Here is an 18,025-nt window from a genome sequence, read left to right on the forward strand (position 1 = left end):
CACGAGGGCCGGTGGTGGCCTCCCGGTGGCCCCGCAGTCCCTGCAGGGGTCCGGAGCCCCGGCGGCCACGCATCTCCGCGCTGCCTTGGGCTGCCTGCTGGCAAGGGCTGGGGGCGTGGGACGTCCCCTCCCCTCCCCCGGGGCCCGGGACAAGGTTGTGGTGACCAGTGCTGTGACGTTTGTGACATAGAGCTGTGCAGAGGGAGAGCTGCCCCTCTCCACCCGCCCCGCCGTGTGAATGTGCAAATCAGAGCCCCTCAGGCCTAAGCCCTCACCCCAACAGAGACACTGGGCGTGGGCAGAGTCGACCTGCCCTCACCCCTGCAATGCACTGAAACAGGCCCGGCTGACTGCTGCACGCGCATCCCGGGCCACCTGCGCCCACCCCACGCACACACACTCGTACACACTCGCACACACAAGGACAGGGGGCGGAGGTAGCCTCGAGGCTGGACCCCTGGCCAGGGCATCCTTTCTTCTTGGGCTTCAGGACACCCCCGGGGTGCTGCTTGGCATCTTTAGAAAACTAACATAACCCTTTGGCCAAAACGTTGTGTCCTCCTGGTGCCTTCCCGCCTGTGGCCTCCCTGCGAGCCAAGGAGAGACCACCGTGTGCGCCCTGGCTGGGCACAGGCTCAGGCCCCAGTTACCAGGCCCCGCAGGTGGGGGACGACACATGTCGTCGGCACGTGCTCTGAGCAATGCCTGCTCTGGCGCCTTCCCCCACTGCCCATCCTCCTGTCCCCTGGTCCCCACTGTTCTTTGGAAGTCGAGTCTTTGCTTCTAAATGTCTAAACAGAGAGCCACCCCCTTGATTTCTGTTCCTTCCTCCCCAGCAGGTGGCAAGAGGCGGTGAGCAGGGGAACTGAGGCCGCAGGGTGCGGGCTGGAGACTCAGCGGATGGGGCCAGCTGGCCTGCCCTGATCCTCTGCTTTCTCCTCACCTGCCCCCCAGATCCTTGCTCCCTGTCCACCCAGGTCTGCATTCTGGGGAGAGGAGCAGGGCCTGGAAGGTGTCTCAGCCTTTAGCATCCCTGGCAGGATCTCCTCCTTCTAGGCCTTTCTCTTAAGCCCCGTGGCCACACAGCCAGGAGACTTTCCCACCTCACGTCAGCCAAGCTGCCCATCCGAGGAGCCCCGAACCAGTCCCACCTCTGCTGCTGTTTCAGAGAACCCTGGGGACCAGCACCGAGCTGGGCTCCACTCCTAAAGGCGCGGCCGTGTCCCGGAGGGCGATCCTCCCAGAAGCCCCGCAGGCCCCACTGTCCCCGACCGTCCCTCTGCTGTTGCCCAGGGACCTCTCATACACTGGCCCGGGAGGCTGCGGACTGGTCCCTGCCTCCCCCTCCGAGAGGTTCCCTCTCTCTGCCAAGCCGTGGGCTAGGCGGGCAGGTGGGTGGGAGGCGCAGCCCCAGCCCCTCCCTGCTGGTTTTTAGATGGTCCCTATGTTGGAAGTAAAAAGTGAAGCACTTTATTTTGGTTGTGTTTGATCACGTTCTGCTTGGAAGTGGGGGCCCCTCACTGTGTCCCGTGTCTGCGACCTGTGTGGAGTGTCACCGCGTGTACATACTGTAAATTATTTATTAATGGCTAAATGCAAGTAAAGTTTGGGATTTTTGTTTTGTTTTGTTACTTTCTTTTGGACTACGTGTTGGAGTTTGTTATCTGAACGGACTTTGGTTCCTTTCGGGGTGGAGGGTTGACTTTGGTGGTGGCTGCCCCCTTACAGTGTATCTACCAGAGAAAGGAGAGCGGGCAGCGCGCGCACGCTTGTGTGTGTGTGTGAGTTGAGTGTTGTGAGTGTCTGCAGAAGGAGAAGCAATTAAACAACCAAAGCCCCCTACTTCTCTAAAATTACTTTTTCTCCTTGTGATGAGCTGCCTTTGGGGCTTGAGGGGTCCAGGTTCCCTTGCAAAGCTGGAACCGTCTTGGAGACAGATGGTCACGTGGAGGGAGGGACATGAAGGGCCTTCTGGGGCGAGGTTGGGTGGGCTGGCCTGAGATCCGGGAGGAGTCCATCAGTCTAGGACCCCAAATCTGGAACTGTGGCTGCCTCCCTCCCCAAAGGTCCCCCTCCTTGCCTGCAGCCCAGGGAAAGGGTGGTGGCACTGCAGAGGGTCCATCAGTGTGCACAGGACTGAAGCTTGCTTCAGGTCTTCACATTTCATCTTTTAAAGTTATCCAGGGCTTCCCTGGTGGCGCAGTGGTTGAGAGTCCGCCTGCCGATGCAGGGGACACGGGTTCGTGCCCCGGTCCAGGAGGATCCCACATGCCGCTGAGCGGCTGGGCCCGTGAGCCATGGCCACTGAGCCTGCGCGTCTGGAGCCTGTGCTCCGCAACGGGAGAGGCCACGACAGTGAGAGGCCCATGTACTGCAAAAAATTAAAAAAAAAATAATGAATAATAATAAAAAAATAATAAAAATAAAGTTATCCAGTGAGTCAGGAACAAATGCATGCCCGTTTTACGGATGGGAAAAGAGAGACTCGGGGAGATGGACTGACTGGCCTAGGGTTCCTTAGCAAGGGCAGGGCCAACATGTACACCTAGGCCTGTTTTGCCCCCAAAGTCCCTGCTGTTCATACTAAACGCCAGGCAGCAGAATAGCAGCCCAGTTAAGCCAGGCCACGTCCCAGCTTCTCCACTTTCCTAGCTCTGTGACCTTGGGCGAGTCAACCTCTCTGAGCCTGCATCCCCTCCTTTGTAAAGTGGGGAGTGTCCATCCCATAGGGTTGTTTGAAGATTCAGTGAGTTAATTCCTGTGAAGTACTAAGGACAGGGCCTGGCACACAGTGAGTGTCCAGTGTTGGTGTCACTAGTATCCCAAAGCAAGAGGGGTTGAGTGAGACGGTGGGTGAAAGGACAGGGGAGAGGGCCACGTGGACCCTGGAAGCTCGGCGGGGAGGTGAACCGAGAAAACCAGAGAGTGAGCATGTACACCAATCCCAAGCCGAGGAGGAAGCTAAAAATAGGAAGGGAGAACTTTCTAGAGCCCTGTTCTTAAGCAGGCTCCCAGAGAGAACACAGGAGTCCGGGCCTTGGGAGGAAGAACCATCCTGGAAGGGACGAAACAAGGCTGGGACATCCCCACGCATCTTACCCAGTCACCCAAATTGATAGTCCTCTCAGCCTCCCTAGAAAGTGGGATGAAATGAATACTCATGCAGGGGGTGGGGAACCAACGAGGGCTGTTGGCACTTGGCCAGCGCAGAAGAACAGATTATTGAGAAGCCAGGGCCAGGGCACACGGGAGAGAAAAAAAAAAATCTCGTTCACCATCAGATGAAAAAGCTGCGGCACTGGCCAGAAAAGAGACTTGGTTTGAAATTTGTTCAGGACCCTAAACTTAACCAGCTGGAATTCTTTTCCAAGTACCATGCTACTAGTTGCCCTCAGTGAACATGGAAATTTGCATTTCATCATGAATATGGAACACAGAGTCGTGAGCTAAACGATTCCCAAGAAGCAGCTTCATCTTACTCCGCAGGCTGGGTTTGGAGCAGAGACGCTTCTGTGCCAGCTCAGCCGAGGCCAGTCTGCCTGGAGGTAAACGCATTAGCAGATGGAGCTGCGGGCCCCTCTCCGCGCTCCACCCCCGCTTACCGAGAACCCATCTGAGCCAGGCCAGAATGGGGCTCGTCAGAGCAATGCCGGCGCGCAGGGTGGAGCCGGAGGTTGCACGGACTGGGGCCGGGGGGTGGGGGCACCTGGTCTCAGACGGCAGGCTGACTTGGCATCCAAACTGGCTCTGCTCGTCGCTGTGTGGTCTCCCTTGGATATTTTGAACCTTGGATTCCTTCTTTGTAAAATGGAATTAGGAGTACCTACCTCCCAAGGCCATGACAGAAATCCAATGCGCTAACGCTCATAAATTGCCTTGCACGCGGAGCCCTGGCGCCCTGGCAGCATGCAGAGGCCACCAGAAATGGCCATCTCCTCCCTTTGCAACTGCCCGTGTTCCTTGATTCATTGGATAACTCTTTCGTGATTGCGGGTGCTGGGGGGATGCGACAGAGATCTGTACACGCTCCCTTGCGTTCTTGTGGGCGAGACGGGTCCCTAACCAAGCAGTTACATCAGCGAATGTCCCATGTGACAGCAACATGAAGGAAAGGTTCATGGGTCAAAGGACCCGAGAGAGATGCACCCCGGATCGGGGGGTGGTGGGGAGAAGCTTTCCTCTCCGGTAGGGTCAGCGGGGACCTCGCACTGGTTCACCTGCGTGAATCCAGAGAATGGGCCGTGCAAAGATCTGGGGAGAGCGTTCTCCACAGGGAACGGTGAGTGCAGACGCCCTGGCACAGCAGCAGCCCAGAGGGTGTGGACCGCAGGAAGCCAGGTGCATGGATCAGGGTGCAGGGTGAGGTCACAGGCAGCTGGAGCAGGACAGGCCTTGTTATTCTAGCTGCCACAGGAAGCTGCTAGCAGGCTCTGAGCATGGGGAGACGGGCTGGACTCTGGTTTTAAAGGAATCATTCCAGCAAAGAGCGAGATCACTGCGGGGAAGAAAGGCCGTCAGGGGGTGCGGCACAAAGCCAGCCAGAAGTGGGAGGGCAGTGGCAGAGCCAGAGGTGGCACGAGTGACGGGCTTTGGGGTTCACTGTGAAGGTGGAGCTCTGGGGCACGAGAGGACTTGAGAGCGGACCAAGGTGTTGCCTCCAGGTGTGTGGGCTCAGCACCCGGGGAAGCTGTGGTGTCACTTACCGAGCCCGGGAGGACCACAGGAGGAGCAGGTCCGGGACCCCGACATCCAGATCTTACTTTAGGACACGTTAGAAAGCACACGCAGCTGGGTTGTTCTTAATTTTTAAATGTAAATGACAAAACTTCCAAGAAAAACTTCTTAAGAAGTGCAACGCTCACAGAATAAACCTCCCAAAGGGAAATGTGTTACATCTGAACGAGCCGATTGCAAAGCCGTGGTCGGTAAGAGGACTGGCAGGGGTCTCCCGGCTGTCACTCAGGGGATAAAGACACCTGAAGGCCACGACCCAACAGAATCCTGGGAACCTGGTGGGTTGGGTGGCCCAGGACAGCTGGCTTCACTAAGACTGGGCTTTACGGCAAACACCCAATTACGCATGGACCAAAGTTCTGATCCTGATGAGGACAGCAATGCTAAAATTTGAAAAAAAGGAAGTTAAAAGAATAGGAGGGAAGCCTGAGAGGCGCATACTTACTCCCCACAGCTACCAGATGATGTGCTGGAGCCCCTGTGGGCTGGAACAAGTCCGCTTCAAGTGCTGGCCCAGCCACTTGCTGGCCGCGGGACCTGTGGCCTGTTTCCTCATCTGCAAAATGAAGCCAGTGGTCCTGCTGCAGAGGTTCTTGGGAAGACAGACAAAAATGAGAGAGAACACGGAAGGAAGCACCAACGAGACCACAGACCCCCACTAGTGTCAGCCCCTCCCCATCTCCTCCCCCCAGCTCACACCACCTTCACGGACTCCCTCCTCCAGTAAGCCTGCTTGGGGCAGCTCCCCCACCAGGAGGGCCCCTGCACCCGCCCACTCCCCCGCTGACCGATGAGATCCGGAGAGAGGGCGCCTTGAAGGAAAGGCCCACCCTTAGCCTCACATACCTGTCTCCCACCAGACACTCAGGGTGGGGACCCTGCTTGGTTCACGGTCCTTTACCATGTGCTCATCTCTTGAATATGGCCCAGGAATCACATCTCTTTGGTCTGATTGGCCTTAAAACAATTCAAGAGCTCTTCATGCAGCTCCCACACGGGCTGAAGAAGCTTGGTATTCTGGCCAGTGGTCAGGGGGAAGCCCCAGCACCAATCAGGAGTCCAAGGACCCCTAATCCCAGGGAGGTGCCCGTTGTCCCTGGGAAATCATCACCTCCTGAATCAGTGGGACCAAAGACTCTACCACCTGATTCCACAGCTCCCTCTTAGCTACCTTCCCCACCTTTCCAGGCTTTTCGGCACCTTTGACCATTTAATCCTTTCCTGCCTCTGACGTGGGTTTGGTGCAAGAGCCCTGAAGGAGAGGAACAGAAATGAACACGCTTGGAAGGTCCCAGAAGGATGGACTTAATTAAGAAACTGCAACAGGCAGCAGGTGTGCAAGGCATGATGTGCTGGGGGCGAGGGTGTCTCTGGAACTGGGGGACGCAATCCCAGGCAGCCTGGATCCCCGAGGCCGAGGCAGGCGTGTCGCTGGGCATCACTCCATCCTTGCCCAGAGCAGTGCTGGGAAGGCTCACAGATTCTTCCGCATTTGAACTCCTCCTGCCACTTCATCCCTCCCTCCCGCAGGAAGCAGAGCCCTCCCCAGGCCGGCCCCTTTAGCCAGAGCAAACTGTCTGGCCAAGCAGATCTGCCGGCGGGGAGAACAAAGACATGCTCGGAAAGGTCTGCTGGAAAAGGTCTGGGGCCTGGGTCTCAAGTTCACTCCAAGCTCCTTTTGTGCACAAGTCCAGCCACAGTAGCCGCTGTCTCCGGGGCTGGGCACTTTATTAACGTGGATGACCTGGCTGGGGCTGAGGGGGACACCCCTGAAAGCAGGCCTCTAAAGGGAGTGAGAGGGCTAGAAATGGGTGGAGAGGCCGTCCCCAAAGCACGCCCTCAAGGAGGCAGTGCAAGTGCTTGGTCCATTGGACCAGCCCCACCCTGCCCAAGGCCAAGCCCTCACCTGGGGGCAGGGTGTGTGTGCCTTGGGTTGGGTGGGCCTGGATGACCAGGGATGGGCAGTGGTGTGGGCAGGGGACACCCGGGCAGAGGGAAGAGCCCAGGCTCCAGGACCAGACCTGGCCCAGGATCCCAGCCCTGTCACCCACCTACTGACTGTGTGACGTAAGGAAATGAGGGAGTGAGGATTTTAAACTCTTCAAACATTCTTCCAAGGAATTTTGAGAACTTTCAATGAAACAGTCAAATAATTTAAATGGAGTAGTCCTGTGTTGGGAGAATCACGTACCTGCCTCATCTTCATGGTTGGGGGTGACGTGTGGTCAGCCTCAGCTCTCCCAGCCACGAGGGATGATGACCACGTGTCCTCACGTGTTCTTCCTGCGGACAAAATGCGACGCCCACACCTGCCCTGAACTTGCAGTTCCTTTGACCATTTTCACAACAGCCCTACCAGGCAGATGCCATCGATCTGGTTTCCAGGTGAACCCCATGCCACCCACCTGCTCCTCCCTTGAGGAGCCCCAAAACAGGGCTGGCATCAAGCCAAGGCTCTAGTCCTGGGGGAAGCAGGGGACCAGACCCCCACCTGGAGTCTGGGCAGGTAGGGGGACCTCAACAGACCCTGAAGTGAAAGAGGATGGGAAAGAAGGTATGCCAGGCCTGAAGCCTGAGAGGCTTGGGGTCGAAGGAGGAGACAGCCCGGGCTGCCTGTGGGGTCTCGGCTGGGTCACCCCAGTCCAGGGGCGGCCATCAGCTTGCCCAGGTTGGGGTCAGCCTTGTTGGCAATCCCAGACATGATCCAGCTGCTGGCGTGGACCCCACTCCCAAATGCATGGGGACTGGAGTCTCCAGCCAGTGCCATGACAGCTACCTGTTCTGGACACCTGCCGTGTGCCAGGCGCCCTGCCAAGTGTTTGATCCAAGGACTGATTTGTCACAGCGGAGCCCCCTTCCCGCCGCTCAGGGGACTGGAATCCTGGGCTCCATCAGAGGGGCTTGGTCAACAGGGCTCCCAGGTGGCCCTCAAGTCAAGGCCGGGGGCCTGGACCACCAGGGACCAATGCCAAGGGGAGCCGGGCAGCGCAACTCCAGCATCTGCCTTGGTGAGTTGACACATCCTGCCCTTTGCTAATGGTCAGGGTGGAAGTGGGCGGTGAATCCCTCCAGGAAGTACCCAGGCCCCTCCCTCTGGGTGCTGACCTTCCCTTCTCTCTCTCTTCGGTCCTTGCACAGACACCAGCTGGTGCTTCCCCTGTGGGTCCGGTCATGGTGTGGGTTTGGGGACACATTCATTTAGTCCACACACATTCACTGAGGCCCTGTGCCGTGTCTGGGGCTGTGCTTCGTGTTGAGGACACAGCAGTGCTCCAGGAGATGAGTGTGGCCGCCCTCCCCAGATGACTTACAGAGGGTGTAATAGAGTAGGAAGGGGATGAGAATGGCGGCGGGAAATGGCCCTGCGCTGGTCCTCACGTCGCTCACCTTGTTCTCTGGCCTTGAGGCAGCCACACGCTGCCCCTGAGCCTCTCTCTCTAGTCCTGGGTCACAGGGCCGTCGGGAGAATAAGATAATACCAGTCAACGGCACTTGGGTGACAGTCGGAGAAGCCATTGAACAAGGCAGGGACAAGCTCGGCCTTTAGAGGCAGGAGGAGCTGCGTTGGAATCTGAGCTCCACCATTTAGCTGTGTGATCTTGGGCAAGTTACTTCAAGTCTCTGGGCTTCAGGATCCCCACTTGGAAAATGGGGATAAATCCGACCTCATGGCAATTTTGTGAGGACTCAACGAGAAAACACAATAAACAGGCCCAGAGCCTGGCACCCAGTAACCAACCCTCTGTAGGTGGTGGCTTCTGCTCACGGGCCTATCACTCAAGCTGCTTTATTCACTCACACCCAAGTCAAGGCCGGGACCAGCTCGGGGTTCCCAAAGGTACATGACATACGGATGCTTTCTAGGGGCCAATATTTCCCCAGGCCCTCCAGGGCTGGAGTTCATTGTGTAATTTATGAGTTTAGGGAGAGAATCTTTGTATTATAGCTCCTTTCAACTATAAAATCAAGACATTTATTAATTAAGCCCATACAAAACTACAAAACCAATAAAACGCAAAGGGACAGCATTAATTTAAGAAATGCGTGATGTTTTGCAGACCCTAAGTGGGCCCTCTCCGTGCGATGGAGGGGGGCGGAGGTGGGAGCGTCCAGGCCAGGCTCTCCCCAGCTCAGCTGCCTGTCATCTGTCCCCCTGCCTTTCAGTCTTCTGACCCTGGGAAGCCCGTCTCGGGTGTGAGTTCCCTTGTCCCCCCAGGGAATTAGCACTGATTCCTTGGCTCCAATACACCCCTCCAGTCCCGGCTTCCTTTCTCCCTCCTGCCCTTCCCAATGACCCAGGATTCGCTTCAGTTGATTGAAAAAGATGTCCATCAATATGAAAATATACAAAAATTTCAATTCTTCTAGAAATCTCCAAGGACAACCCTCCCCACCATACATCTGTTGGCTCCAAGTTCAGGAAACACTGAACTAGGACCTAGTTGGGTGACAGTTAGCTAATCTGATTCCCAGCCACACCCACTGTCAGAGCAGAACTCAGGAGGTGAAGGGGGCTGTGAGGCTCCGTGCAGGGGACAGAGTGACGTGACACGGGGCTCAGAGGGGTAGGCAGAGAGGCCCCGGGTGGGGGGTTGGGGACCACAGGAGCCCAGAGCAATGTGGGAAGAGGTGGCCCCAAAAGGAGGCAGGGAGGCCTGCAGAGCCTTAATCTCCAGCCTCTCCAGGGCAGGGAGTGGGCTGGGCCTCAGGACAGACCAGATCACCAGGCCCAGGCCAGGCTGGTCCATGCTGAGGACCAGCAGCCCCGAGGAGTTGGCCACAGCAGTTAAGGCTCCCCCTGCATGGCGCTTAGCACGGCCGGGCACTGCTCCCCCATCAAGTGGGTGACACTTCCCACCCCCACCCCGAGAGGTTAACACCTGGCCCAGGTCACAGCAGTCGGGGTGCAGCCTGATCTGAAGCGAGATGTTCTCTCTGGTACCCATGCTGTCAGCCAGACTGCTATGAGGGCCCTGGATCTCCTCCCCGGGCCTTGGGGCCCTCCTGTGTGAGTCCACTAGGCTCTCCACCCTGCTACTGCCACCGCAGACCTTGCTGCCTCTTTCACCCTCCTGCCTGGTACAGTGAGCTCCAGGCCGGGCCTGGGTACCTCCCTCCGCAGGTGAGGCAGCCGGAGACCAGGAACCCGCATGCCTGCCGCAGCATAGCCACCCTTCCAGGAGCTACGATGCTGAAATAATACCATCAGGGCTAGTAAATTGCCTCTACTTAATATTTGCCCCAGGCTTCTAAAGCCTCGTCATGCTTCCAGTCCGTTCCCTGGAGATTCTAAAAATCCAGCAAATGAAGGGTTAATGCCCGGCAGGCCAGGAAGCCTTGGGGAAGTTGTTCTACTGCCCAGAACTGGCTTCTAACTGCTTTAAATGTCCCCCTGGTCCAGGAGGCCTGCCGACTGGGACCTGAACTCTGGCCCGAGCCCCCAGCATGCTCATCCTCCAGGGAAGGGAGCACCCCGGCCCTCCTCTCCCCGGGTCCCCTCTCTGGGCACCTCACAAGAGAAGGCTTCGAGCCCAGCACCCACAGGGCCCATGCAAAGTCAGGACTCAGAGCTGGAGGTGAAGGAAACCTGGTCCCCGCTGGGAGCCCCACTTTTCCAGGGGGGCATGGCGGCTACGAGAACATGGGGGCAACAGAGTATGCCAGGGGCTCTGATGGCATCTGTGGGCACCGGGAAGGGACAGACAGAAACGGGACAGGGACAGCAGGGTCAGAGGAGGCTGCTCAGAGGAAACCAAGCTTGAATTGCATCTTGAGGTTGAACAGGATTCACAGGCACGCGGAGGTGAAGGAGGTGGAGAAAAGGGGGACAGTGGCCTAGAAGCAGACCCTCAAACATCTGGGCTGGCTGCAGCCGGGGGCTCAGGGAGACAGAGAAGATGAGCGTGGCCAGCAGGGCAAGTTGTCGCCCATGGCCTCAGACCCAAACCAGTGAGCTTAGAGCTAAGGGGAAGGTCACGGGGGAGCAGCAGAGCGATGCCTGGGCCTTGTGGCTCAGGGCGGACCCTCTTCCTGCCACACGGAGGTGGGAGGGAGGAGAGGCTGGACCTGGGAGGAGCCTGTGTATCCCTGAAGGATGACTGGAGGTGACCGTGAAGCAGGGCTGCCCCGTCAACCCTGGGGGGCAGAGAGCCCACCCGGCTGCCTGAGGCCCCTCCTGAGGCTGGGTGGTGGCGGTCAGCACGGCCCCCGGGCCTCCTGCTGGTGTAGGCAGGTGAGGCCAGCCTCTCCCTGCAGCCTCTAGCCCTCTCCTGTGTCCCCGCCCCGTCGCACTTCCGGCATGGCAAGGTGCCTCCAGGTCTCTGGCTCCAGTGTGGGCTCACAACCAAGGAGAACAGCCCCCAGGGGGCAGGGGAGTGACGGCTGAGCCCTCCCAGGGTTGGGTTCAGGTGGTGGCGGAGACAGGCCGTTTGTAGTGGAAACCTGCTGCCCCCTGCAGGAAAGTTCTAGAACCATACTTGCTCAGGGCCCTCCATCGGAGAACGGGAGCTGATCCCAAAACACACAACGCAGACCCCAGCTGGGTGGCAAGAATCGTCTCCCAGGTGCAGTTCCCAGCACCGCAGGATGTCCCAACATCCCCCTTTGATAATATCGACAGGTGCCGAGCCCATCAGGGACCTCACTCAGGCCACCAGAGCCTGACCAAGGGCTCTCATGCGGACTTTGAGTCTGAGGCTTGGAGAGGCAGCAAGGTCGCCCGAGAACGCCATCTGGTTCAAAGCCAAGTCTGTGCAGCTCACAGACCCACGCCTCCCATTGGTCCTCACACCTTCCCTGGACCCCTGCCCTCCACTCATCTCCTGGCTCTTTTCTCCCCGGTATTTGTCAGACCTTGTGTCCTCTTATTGTTCGCTTGCCTAGGGTCTGCCTCCCCAATCACCCCAGCTAGGAAATCAACTCAAAGAGGGCAGGGCCCCGTCCTTCCTGTGCGTGTCCACACCACCTAGAACAGGGCCCGGCCCACAGGGAGAACCTCTCTCTCATGACTGTCTAGTCCCAGCTGTGTCTCCCCCACCAGACTGGGAGCCTTGTCTCTGTGTTTAGATGGTTCCAGTCCCTGCTGGGCCTTCCTCCTTGGGTTTAATCGCCCAGAGCAGGCTTTGCAGAAGCCCCTTTCCCGGGCTCCCAGGACAGGCAGCTCCAATTATTTGGCCGGCTCCAGGGTGAGGGCTGCTACATCCTAGGTACCCCTGACCTCCCCTCCTCTACCTGCACCCTCCCCAGCCGAGAAGTGATGGATGCTGTCTCCTTCCAGGTGGTCCCCGGGGCTTGCAAACCTCTTCCTTTCCCACAGCTGGAGCTCTCACTTACAAACTACATTAACCCTAGGAGCTGCCTGGTTCGTGTGCAAATGAAGGTGAAAAATCCACCTGCCCTACTGCACACAGGGAAGGACCAAAGTAGACAAGGCACCGACTTCCCTGCCCGCCTCCTAGACCATCCCTGCCCCCCAAGGCCAACCCAGTGCATGGGGTCAGTGGGGACCATGCTTTAGTGATGACAATTCCCTCTTGGATCACGAAAGACATTAAGAAAAAGACAGCACGTATGAACCCTCTGCGGGGCAGCTCTGGCCCCAGGAAGAGGCTGTCATTCTGCCCATCTTCGAGGTCGGAAGTCTGTAGGTCAGAGACTTGCCCGTGTTCCACATAAAGCCCGGTCACACGGCACAGAACTGACCAGGAATCCCCAAGACCCAGCCCAGATTAGGACCCCACCACCAGCAGCAGAGGCAGACCCACCAGGGCCCTGGTTTCTACAGGATAAGAAGCATTTATTCCGATGAGCCATGTCTCTTCCCCACTTCCCAAAGCAGAACAAATGCAGGTTGGGAGGTGACATGAGCCCCGTAGTTTTCCAGTCTCAAAACGTGATGGAAAGGCTGCCTCCAAGACAAACCTGGTCCTGCTCCTTTAAGAGCCACAGGTTGGAACCCAGAGCCACAGATCTGGCAAACTGCGGGGCCTTGTGTTTCAATAAGTGACCTTTCTGTTGGCGCTAATTGAGAAGGACTTGCCTTGATGCCAGATGTGTGAGGCCCTGCCAGGGAGCGGGGAGGGGCCTGGGCCTGCTCCTTCCAGTAAAACGCAGGCGTTTTTTGGCAGCGGTCAGTTTAGAAGCCTGGTTGCTATTGTAAATCATAAGCTGATTATTGCACTTGTTCTTAAAATTTCCCAAAGTTGTTCCAGCCGAGCTGTGAGTTGCAACACGATTGTGAGCTAAGTTTATAGGCAGGAAGACCCCTCAGCTCTTGAGTCTCTGACTCCCACTGCATGCACTAAAACCCCGGCACCACCAGGCGGGCGAGGCTCCCTGCAGCCACGTGTCCTGGGCTGACAGTCACAGGAGTTAAGCCCTCAGCCCTGAGCAGACACACGGGTTTATTTGGTTATTAGCAATTAAGACCTTCACAAAGACTGAAGTTCGGTTCCAGAGTCACCTAAGTATTAGCAAAACCCTTTGGGTCTGGCAAACTTCTCCGCCTCCTATTCAGACGGCTCGTCAGCCACGGCTGTGCCACCCTTCCTCTGTCTGGGGCTCGCAGGAGCTGGGCCAGCCTCGTGCCAAATGCTCAAGTTAACATTTGTGTCAGTGTTTCCATTATAAAGTGCTCTTTTCCCCCCTTCAAGAATATGCAGCCCAACCGTAAAACTACCCTCAAGGCTGCAGGCTGGCGGACCTGGTGTTCTGATTTCCTCTTGATGGGGGGGCTGCGGGACCGCTGCTGATGGGCACCTGACCGGCACGGGTCTCCCCGGGATCCTCCCCGCCCGGCACGACCAACGTGGGAAATTGAAGGCGGCTCTGCTCAGCCACTGGCGACAACTCCTCATCAAGTGCAGGGACTCGGGCTAAGACGACTGCTGCTGGGCCGGGGGACTGTCAGCCTCAGCTACTCAGAGAAAATCTAGAACGTGTGGTGAAAGGACCTGGACCTGACAACACAACTGGGCCTGGGGAGGGGGAAGAGACGCAACTTTAAAAGGCTCCATTTCGCAAGCTGTCAATCTTGACCCAGCAACCAAGGGAAGGGAGACGAGGAGGCATGCACAGTCGCGGGTCACGCCAATGCAATGCAACGTGTTCGCCCAATTCTAAAAATCCTTAGTAACACTTTTTAATATACAAGAATCAAAAGTACAGCAGTTTTACAATGTAGGAAAATTTAATACATACTATATAAACAACATTATTTACATCAGAAATCACTAGGACAGTGGCATTTTTCACAAATATAAATTAATTACTGTTTAGTCAACAGGTTTTAAAAGTCCACAATTTTACAATAAAGAAAAACCATCTGTCCCCAACCGAGTGGGATTCAGATGGACTAAAGCAGCCTGGACCCTTGGCCTGGCTCTCCTCGCCCGACACGGCAGCCCTCGGATGAGCCAGAGGAGCGAGCGCTGGCACTGGGCCCCGGGCCACCGCTCCTGCTGACGCACTGGTTTTGGTCTGTAGGATTTCAGTGTCACTGTGTGAATTCATAACTGAATCGTGTTTGCACCGCGCACCCTGATGCGGCTCTCAGACATCAGCTAGAGTGTCTGCAGCAGGACGTGAGAAGCGTTCTGGGTTCCCATCAAAGAGCGTTAAGGAATGCCTAAAAGGAAGGGGAGCCCGGGGCCAGCGACAGATGGCGGGGACGAGTCTGGAGTTACCGTGTCCTCTGCTAGGACTAGGACATACACGTGAATCCGCGTTTCTGTTCAACTTCCCTCTTCCTCAGCCCCTGCTCTTTCTACCTAATAACTAAATCTTTCAAAGCTAGGCTCCACGGAATACCATCCTCACAGATTCCGGGGGCAGCTTCTCCCATCCACAAGTGAGAGAATTCCTACCTGTGCAAATTTCTGGTTTTGATATAAGCATATAGTATTCATACTGATTTAGGACAATGAGGAAATGCCTTTCTCCCAACCCACCCTTCAAACATACTCCGACACCTAAAATAGATGCTTTTATGGGGATACTGTACTTTTCATAATCAATTTAACACTGACATGGCTGACACTGCCTTTTGCTACATCATATGGCACTAAAAATCCTGAATGTGAACAAAAGGAAGTTCCTTTTTCCTCATGATGAGACATCTTTGGGAATAACTCACATCTCCTACCAAGAACTTCAGGGGAAAAAAAAAAAAAAAAACCTTGATGAGCATTGAAATGCAGGCCCTCCAATTCCTCCTCCTGGCCTCCTCTAACTGAAAAGGACACGACCCAACTTCCCACAGGGGAAGCCGTGCTAGGGCCCACCCTGCCCACCTCCAGGGCCCACGGATGGCTCAAGGATCTGCAAGCCAGGCTGCCCGTCCCCTTTGGCCTGAGCAAGACAAGCACAGGTAGTGTCAGTACTGTTGGCAAGGAGCCCAACCTGTGGCCAAAGCAGAGACATGATTTCCTATCTTCCCCCACGGAGCAGTCTCACACGTCCTCACTGGGGTGACGGTGGCCGGGGGCTCCACTGTGGTCCCTTGGGGCTGTGCTCCGGGCACGTGTCGTACAAGCCCAGGGTGAACGACGCCAAGTACCAGGAGGAGAAATAGATCAGGCGGTGGTGGGCCCACTGAGCTCCCCTCACGAGCTGTGCAGACCCAGACTCTCATGTGGACCTCAGCACAGGCGAGCCCAAGGATGCTCTGGGAAGCAGAGTGTGACGGTCCCCCAAAGCCACCTCTGCTTCACTGGTGAGGCAACAGTAAAGGCATTAATGGTGCTGCCCAGGATACCAGCATGTAAGTGATAATGATTTTATGAAGTCCCCTCGGGTTAGTGCGGGGAGTTCAATCCTGTATATGCCCAATGGAAGGGTTTCCAGCAGCTCTGAGCCTGGACACGTATAGGCACACTGTATGTTCAAGTCAGTTATTCTGTCTCGATCTAGAAAGGCCTTTGGATACTCTAACAATTACTGGCAAGTTATATTTAAAGTGAACAGAACGGAAGGCCCCAGAACTAGTAAAATGAAAGGAGCCTCCTTAACGAATGTAACCAACTTGCCTCCCATCCTGACTCAATTCAACTCTACCCTGTCCTTGGATGTTTCCTGTTTTGGAAAAAAAAAAAAAATGAACTGAGGTTTACACTTAACTTGATTTCATTCTAAAAGATACTGAGTTCAATTCTAATGATCTCCAACTAGCAGTGGAAACGTGTTCACCACAGGCAACTTGTGTCTGTCCACCCACCACATGAGCGGCAGGAGATGTGTGACTCTGCGGAATCTTACCTCTTCAAGCTGGGCGAAGGCAACTCCGACGCAGCTGCGGATGGTGACCAGCTGCCACGCTGGCCCTCCCCAACTTGCCGCACTACCACCCCCCAGGCTGGGAAACCCGTCCGCCCCTCCCCAGCAGCCCGCCCTGGTGCTGCCAGCAACCAGCTCGTCAGCAGGCCTGCTCCCTCAGCCCCCTCCTCGCCAGGCCCAGGACCGTTACTGCTCATCCCAGGAATCGGAATCCACCAGGGATTCCCGTGCCCTGGCCACACACACCCAGCCCTCGCCCCGCCTGCCCTGCATGCAGCCCACGCCCAACCAAACAGGACCCACGCCCACTTCAATGCTGCCCGACTCACAGTCCTCAGAAGTCAGCTGCACAGGCCCTACTTTCCCTGGCACAGGGGGCAAGCGAGGCCCACCTGGGAGACCAAACCTTTGAAATGTACAGTGTGGGAAAACTTAGTGTTGGTGAGGAAGCGGCCGCTGTGGAAGTGTTTCCCCCTCAGTCCCCCACGCCCCCAGCACCACAGGTGTCACATGATGAGGCCGAGTGTCACTTCTCCCAAGAACACGTTTGAGGGGGGTACCTGCTCCCCTTCAAGTCCTATGATGCGAGACCCCACCCGCTCGCCCCCGCGCCCCGCTCCCCAACAGCAGCATCTGTCACGTCATGGTGAACCAAACCCCGTGCTGTCCAGCAGGTCCCAGCAGCCTTCGTGCACACGCGCCTTCCCCGACCACGCGCCGAGGTCCAGGGCGCGCCAGCCCTGGTGATAAAACATTCACGACTCTAAGATCCTTTCTTCCTTCACTGGGGAACAGCCCGTGAAGCTGGTAGACAAAACGTCACCTCTTCCTCCTAGCACCCATCAAAGTGGGAGGCCAGGACAAGGCTGGAATGGGATGGGGTGCCCAAGTGCGGGAGTGGTGACCCAAATCAAAGCTGGACCGAGCGAAAGGCCCCCCACTCCCTGAAGTGCTCCTTCAGCGGCGAGCTGACAGCAGCAGCGTGTCCAGAAACGCCATCACTGGTCTAGGTAACTGGCTCCTGTGGATCAGACCAAAAACATCCAGGTGCTTAATGACTCTTGCACTCCCCTTCTTTCCAAGCTGTCCTTTATGTTTTTCTAACATTCCAGTTATAATCTGGGTTGTTTTTCTGTTCTAGTGATCTCTCCAAAGGAGACCGATGATCCAGGGGTGACTTGGAATCGTGAGGAGATTTCTGAGAAGGGGGCGAGCGAGGATCTGAGACTGCGGGGTGCAGCGGGGGAAGGGGCTGTTTATACTCCCCCAATTTGTCTGTGTGGAAAGAGCGGTGATGGTCCGAGGGTCCCTGGCCGTGGTAGCCCATAGGGGGGCGGTGATCAGACATTCGTCGGAAATCCTGCTGGTGGTAATTTTGAGGCCTGAATTCATCGGATCGCCTCCGTTTGGAGTCGTGATGGTGCCTGAAACAGAGATGCAAGGATCAGCTGGAGACCAAAGCCGGATTCCCACCCCTCCTCCGTCATCCACTGGCTCTTCCTCATGCACTCATATTTAAGGACGCTTCCAGAAACTCAGATGCAAATACTTACATTACTAGGAATCGAAAAAAACAAAACTAAAGTAGTAACAAAGGGCTATTTTATACTTATTGGCGAAACACAGCCTATGAAAGGACATAAGCCTCATCAGGTCTGCAGTGAAACAAGTACACACTTGAATCACTGATGGCTTTGTAAACTCACATTCCCTTCAGGAAAGCTGGCAAGATCTACAAACATCTTCATGTTCCTCGACCCAGCCCAGGAGAAAAAAAGCCACAGAAATTATTTTGTAAGTTATTAGTAACAACAAAAATTATAACCTAATATGCAACAATAAGTGCAGGGTTAATTAAATTATTTTAACACATACTCAATGTGAAGAATATTAAAATTTTTAGTCAGGACCATGGCAAACTGCTTGTTATACTATTAACAGAGAATCTGTATAAGTCAACAACAAAAAGACAAACAATACAACTCAAAAATGGGCAACGGAGCTGAACAGACATCTCTCC

The 18,025-nt window shown here is 56.0% G+C and overlaps 1 protein-coding gene across 5 annotated transcripts in view; it reads right to left on the reverse strand.

The window, feature by feature from the left end:
* Window positions 1-13,868: 13,868 nt before the first annotated feature.
* The window catches only part of CHD2 (chromodomain helicase DNA binding protein 2), a 123,153-nt gene continuing 118,996 nt past the window's right edge, over window positions 13,869-18,025 (reverse strand). For all 5 annotated transcript variants that reach the window (XM_082647863.1, XM_082647861.1, XM_082647864.1 and 2 more), the window contains one exon: window positions 13,869-17,429. In XM_082647863.1, the coding sequence (XP_082503989.1) occupies window positions 17,096-17,429 (334 nt within the window). In that variant the 3' untranslated portion in view covers window positions 13,869-17,095. The remainder of the gene's footprint in view (window positions 17,430-18,025) is intronic.

The sequence above is a fragment of the Grampus griseus genome, assembly GCF_964374135.1.
Source record: "Grampus griseus genome assembly, chromosome: 2".
Taxonomy (NCBI): Eukaryota; Metazoa; Chordata; class Mammalia; order Artiodactyla; family Delphinidae; genus Grampus; species Grampus griseus.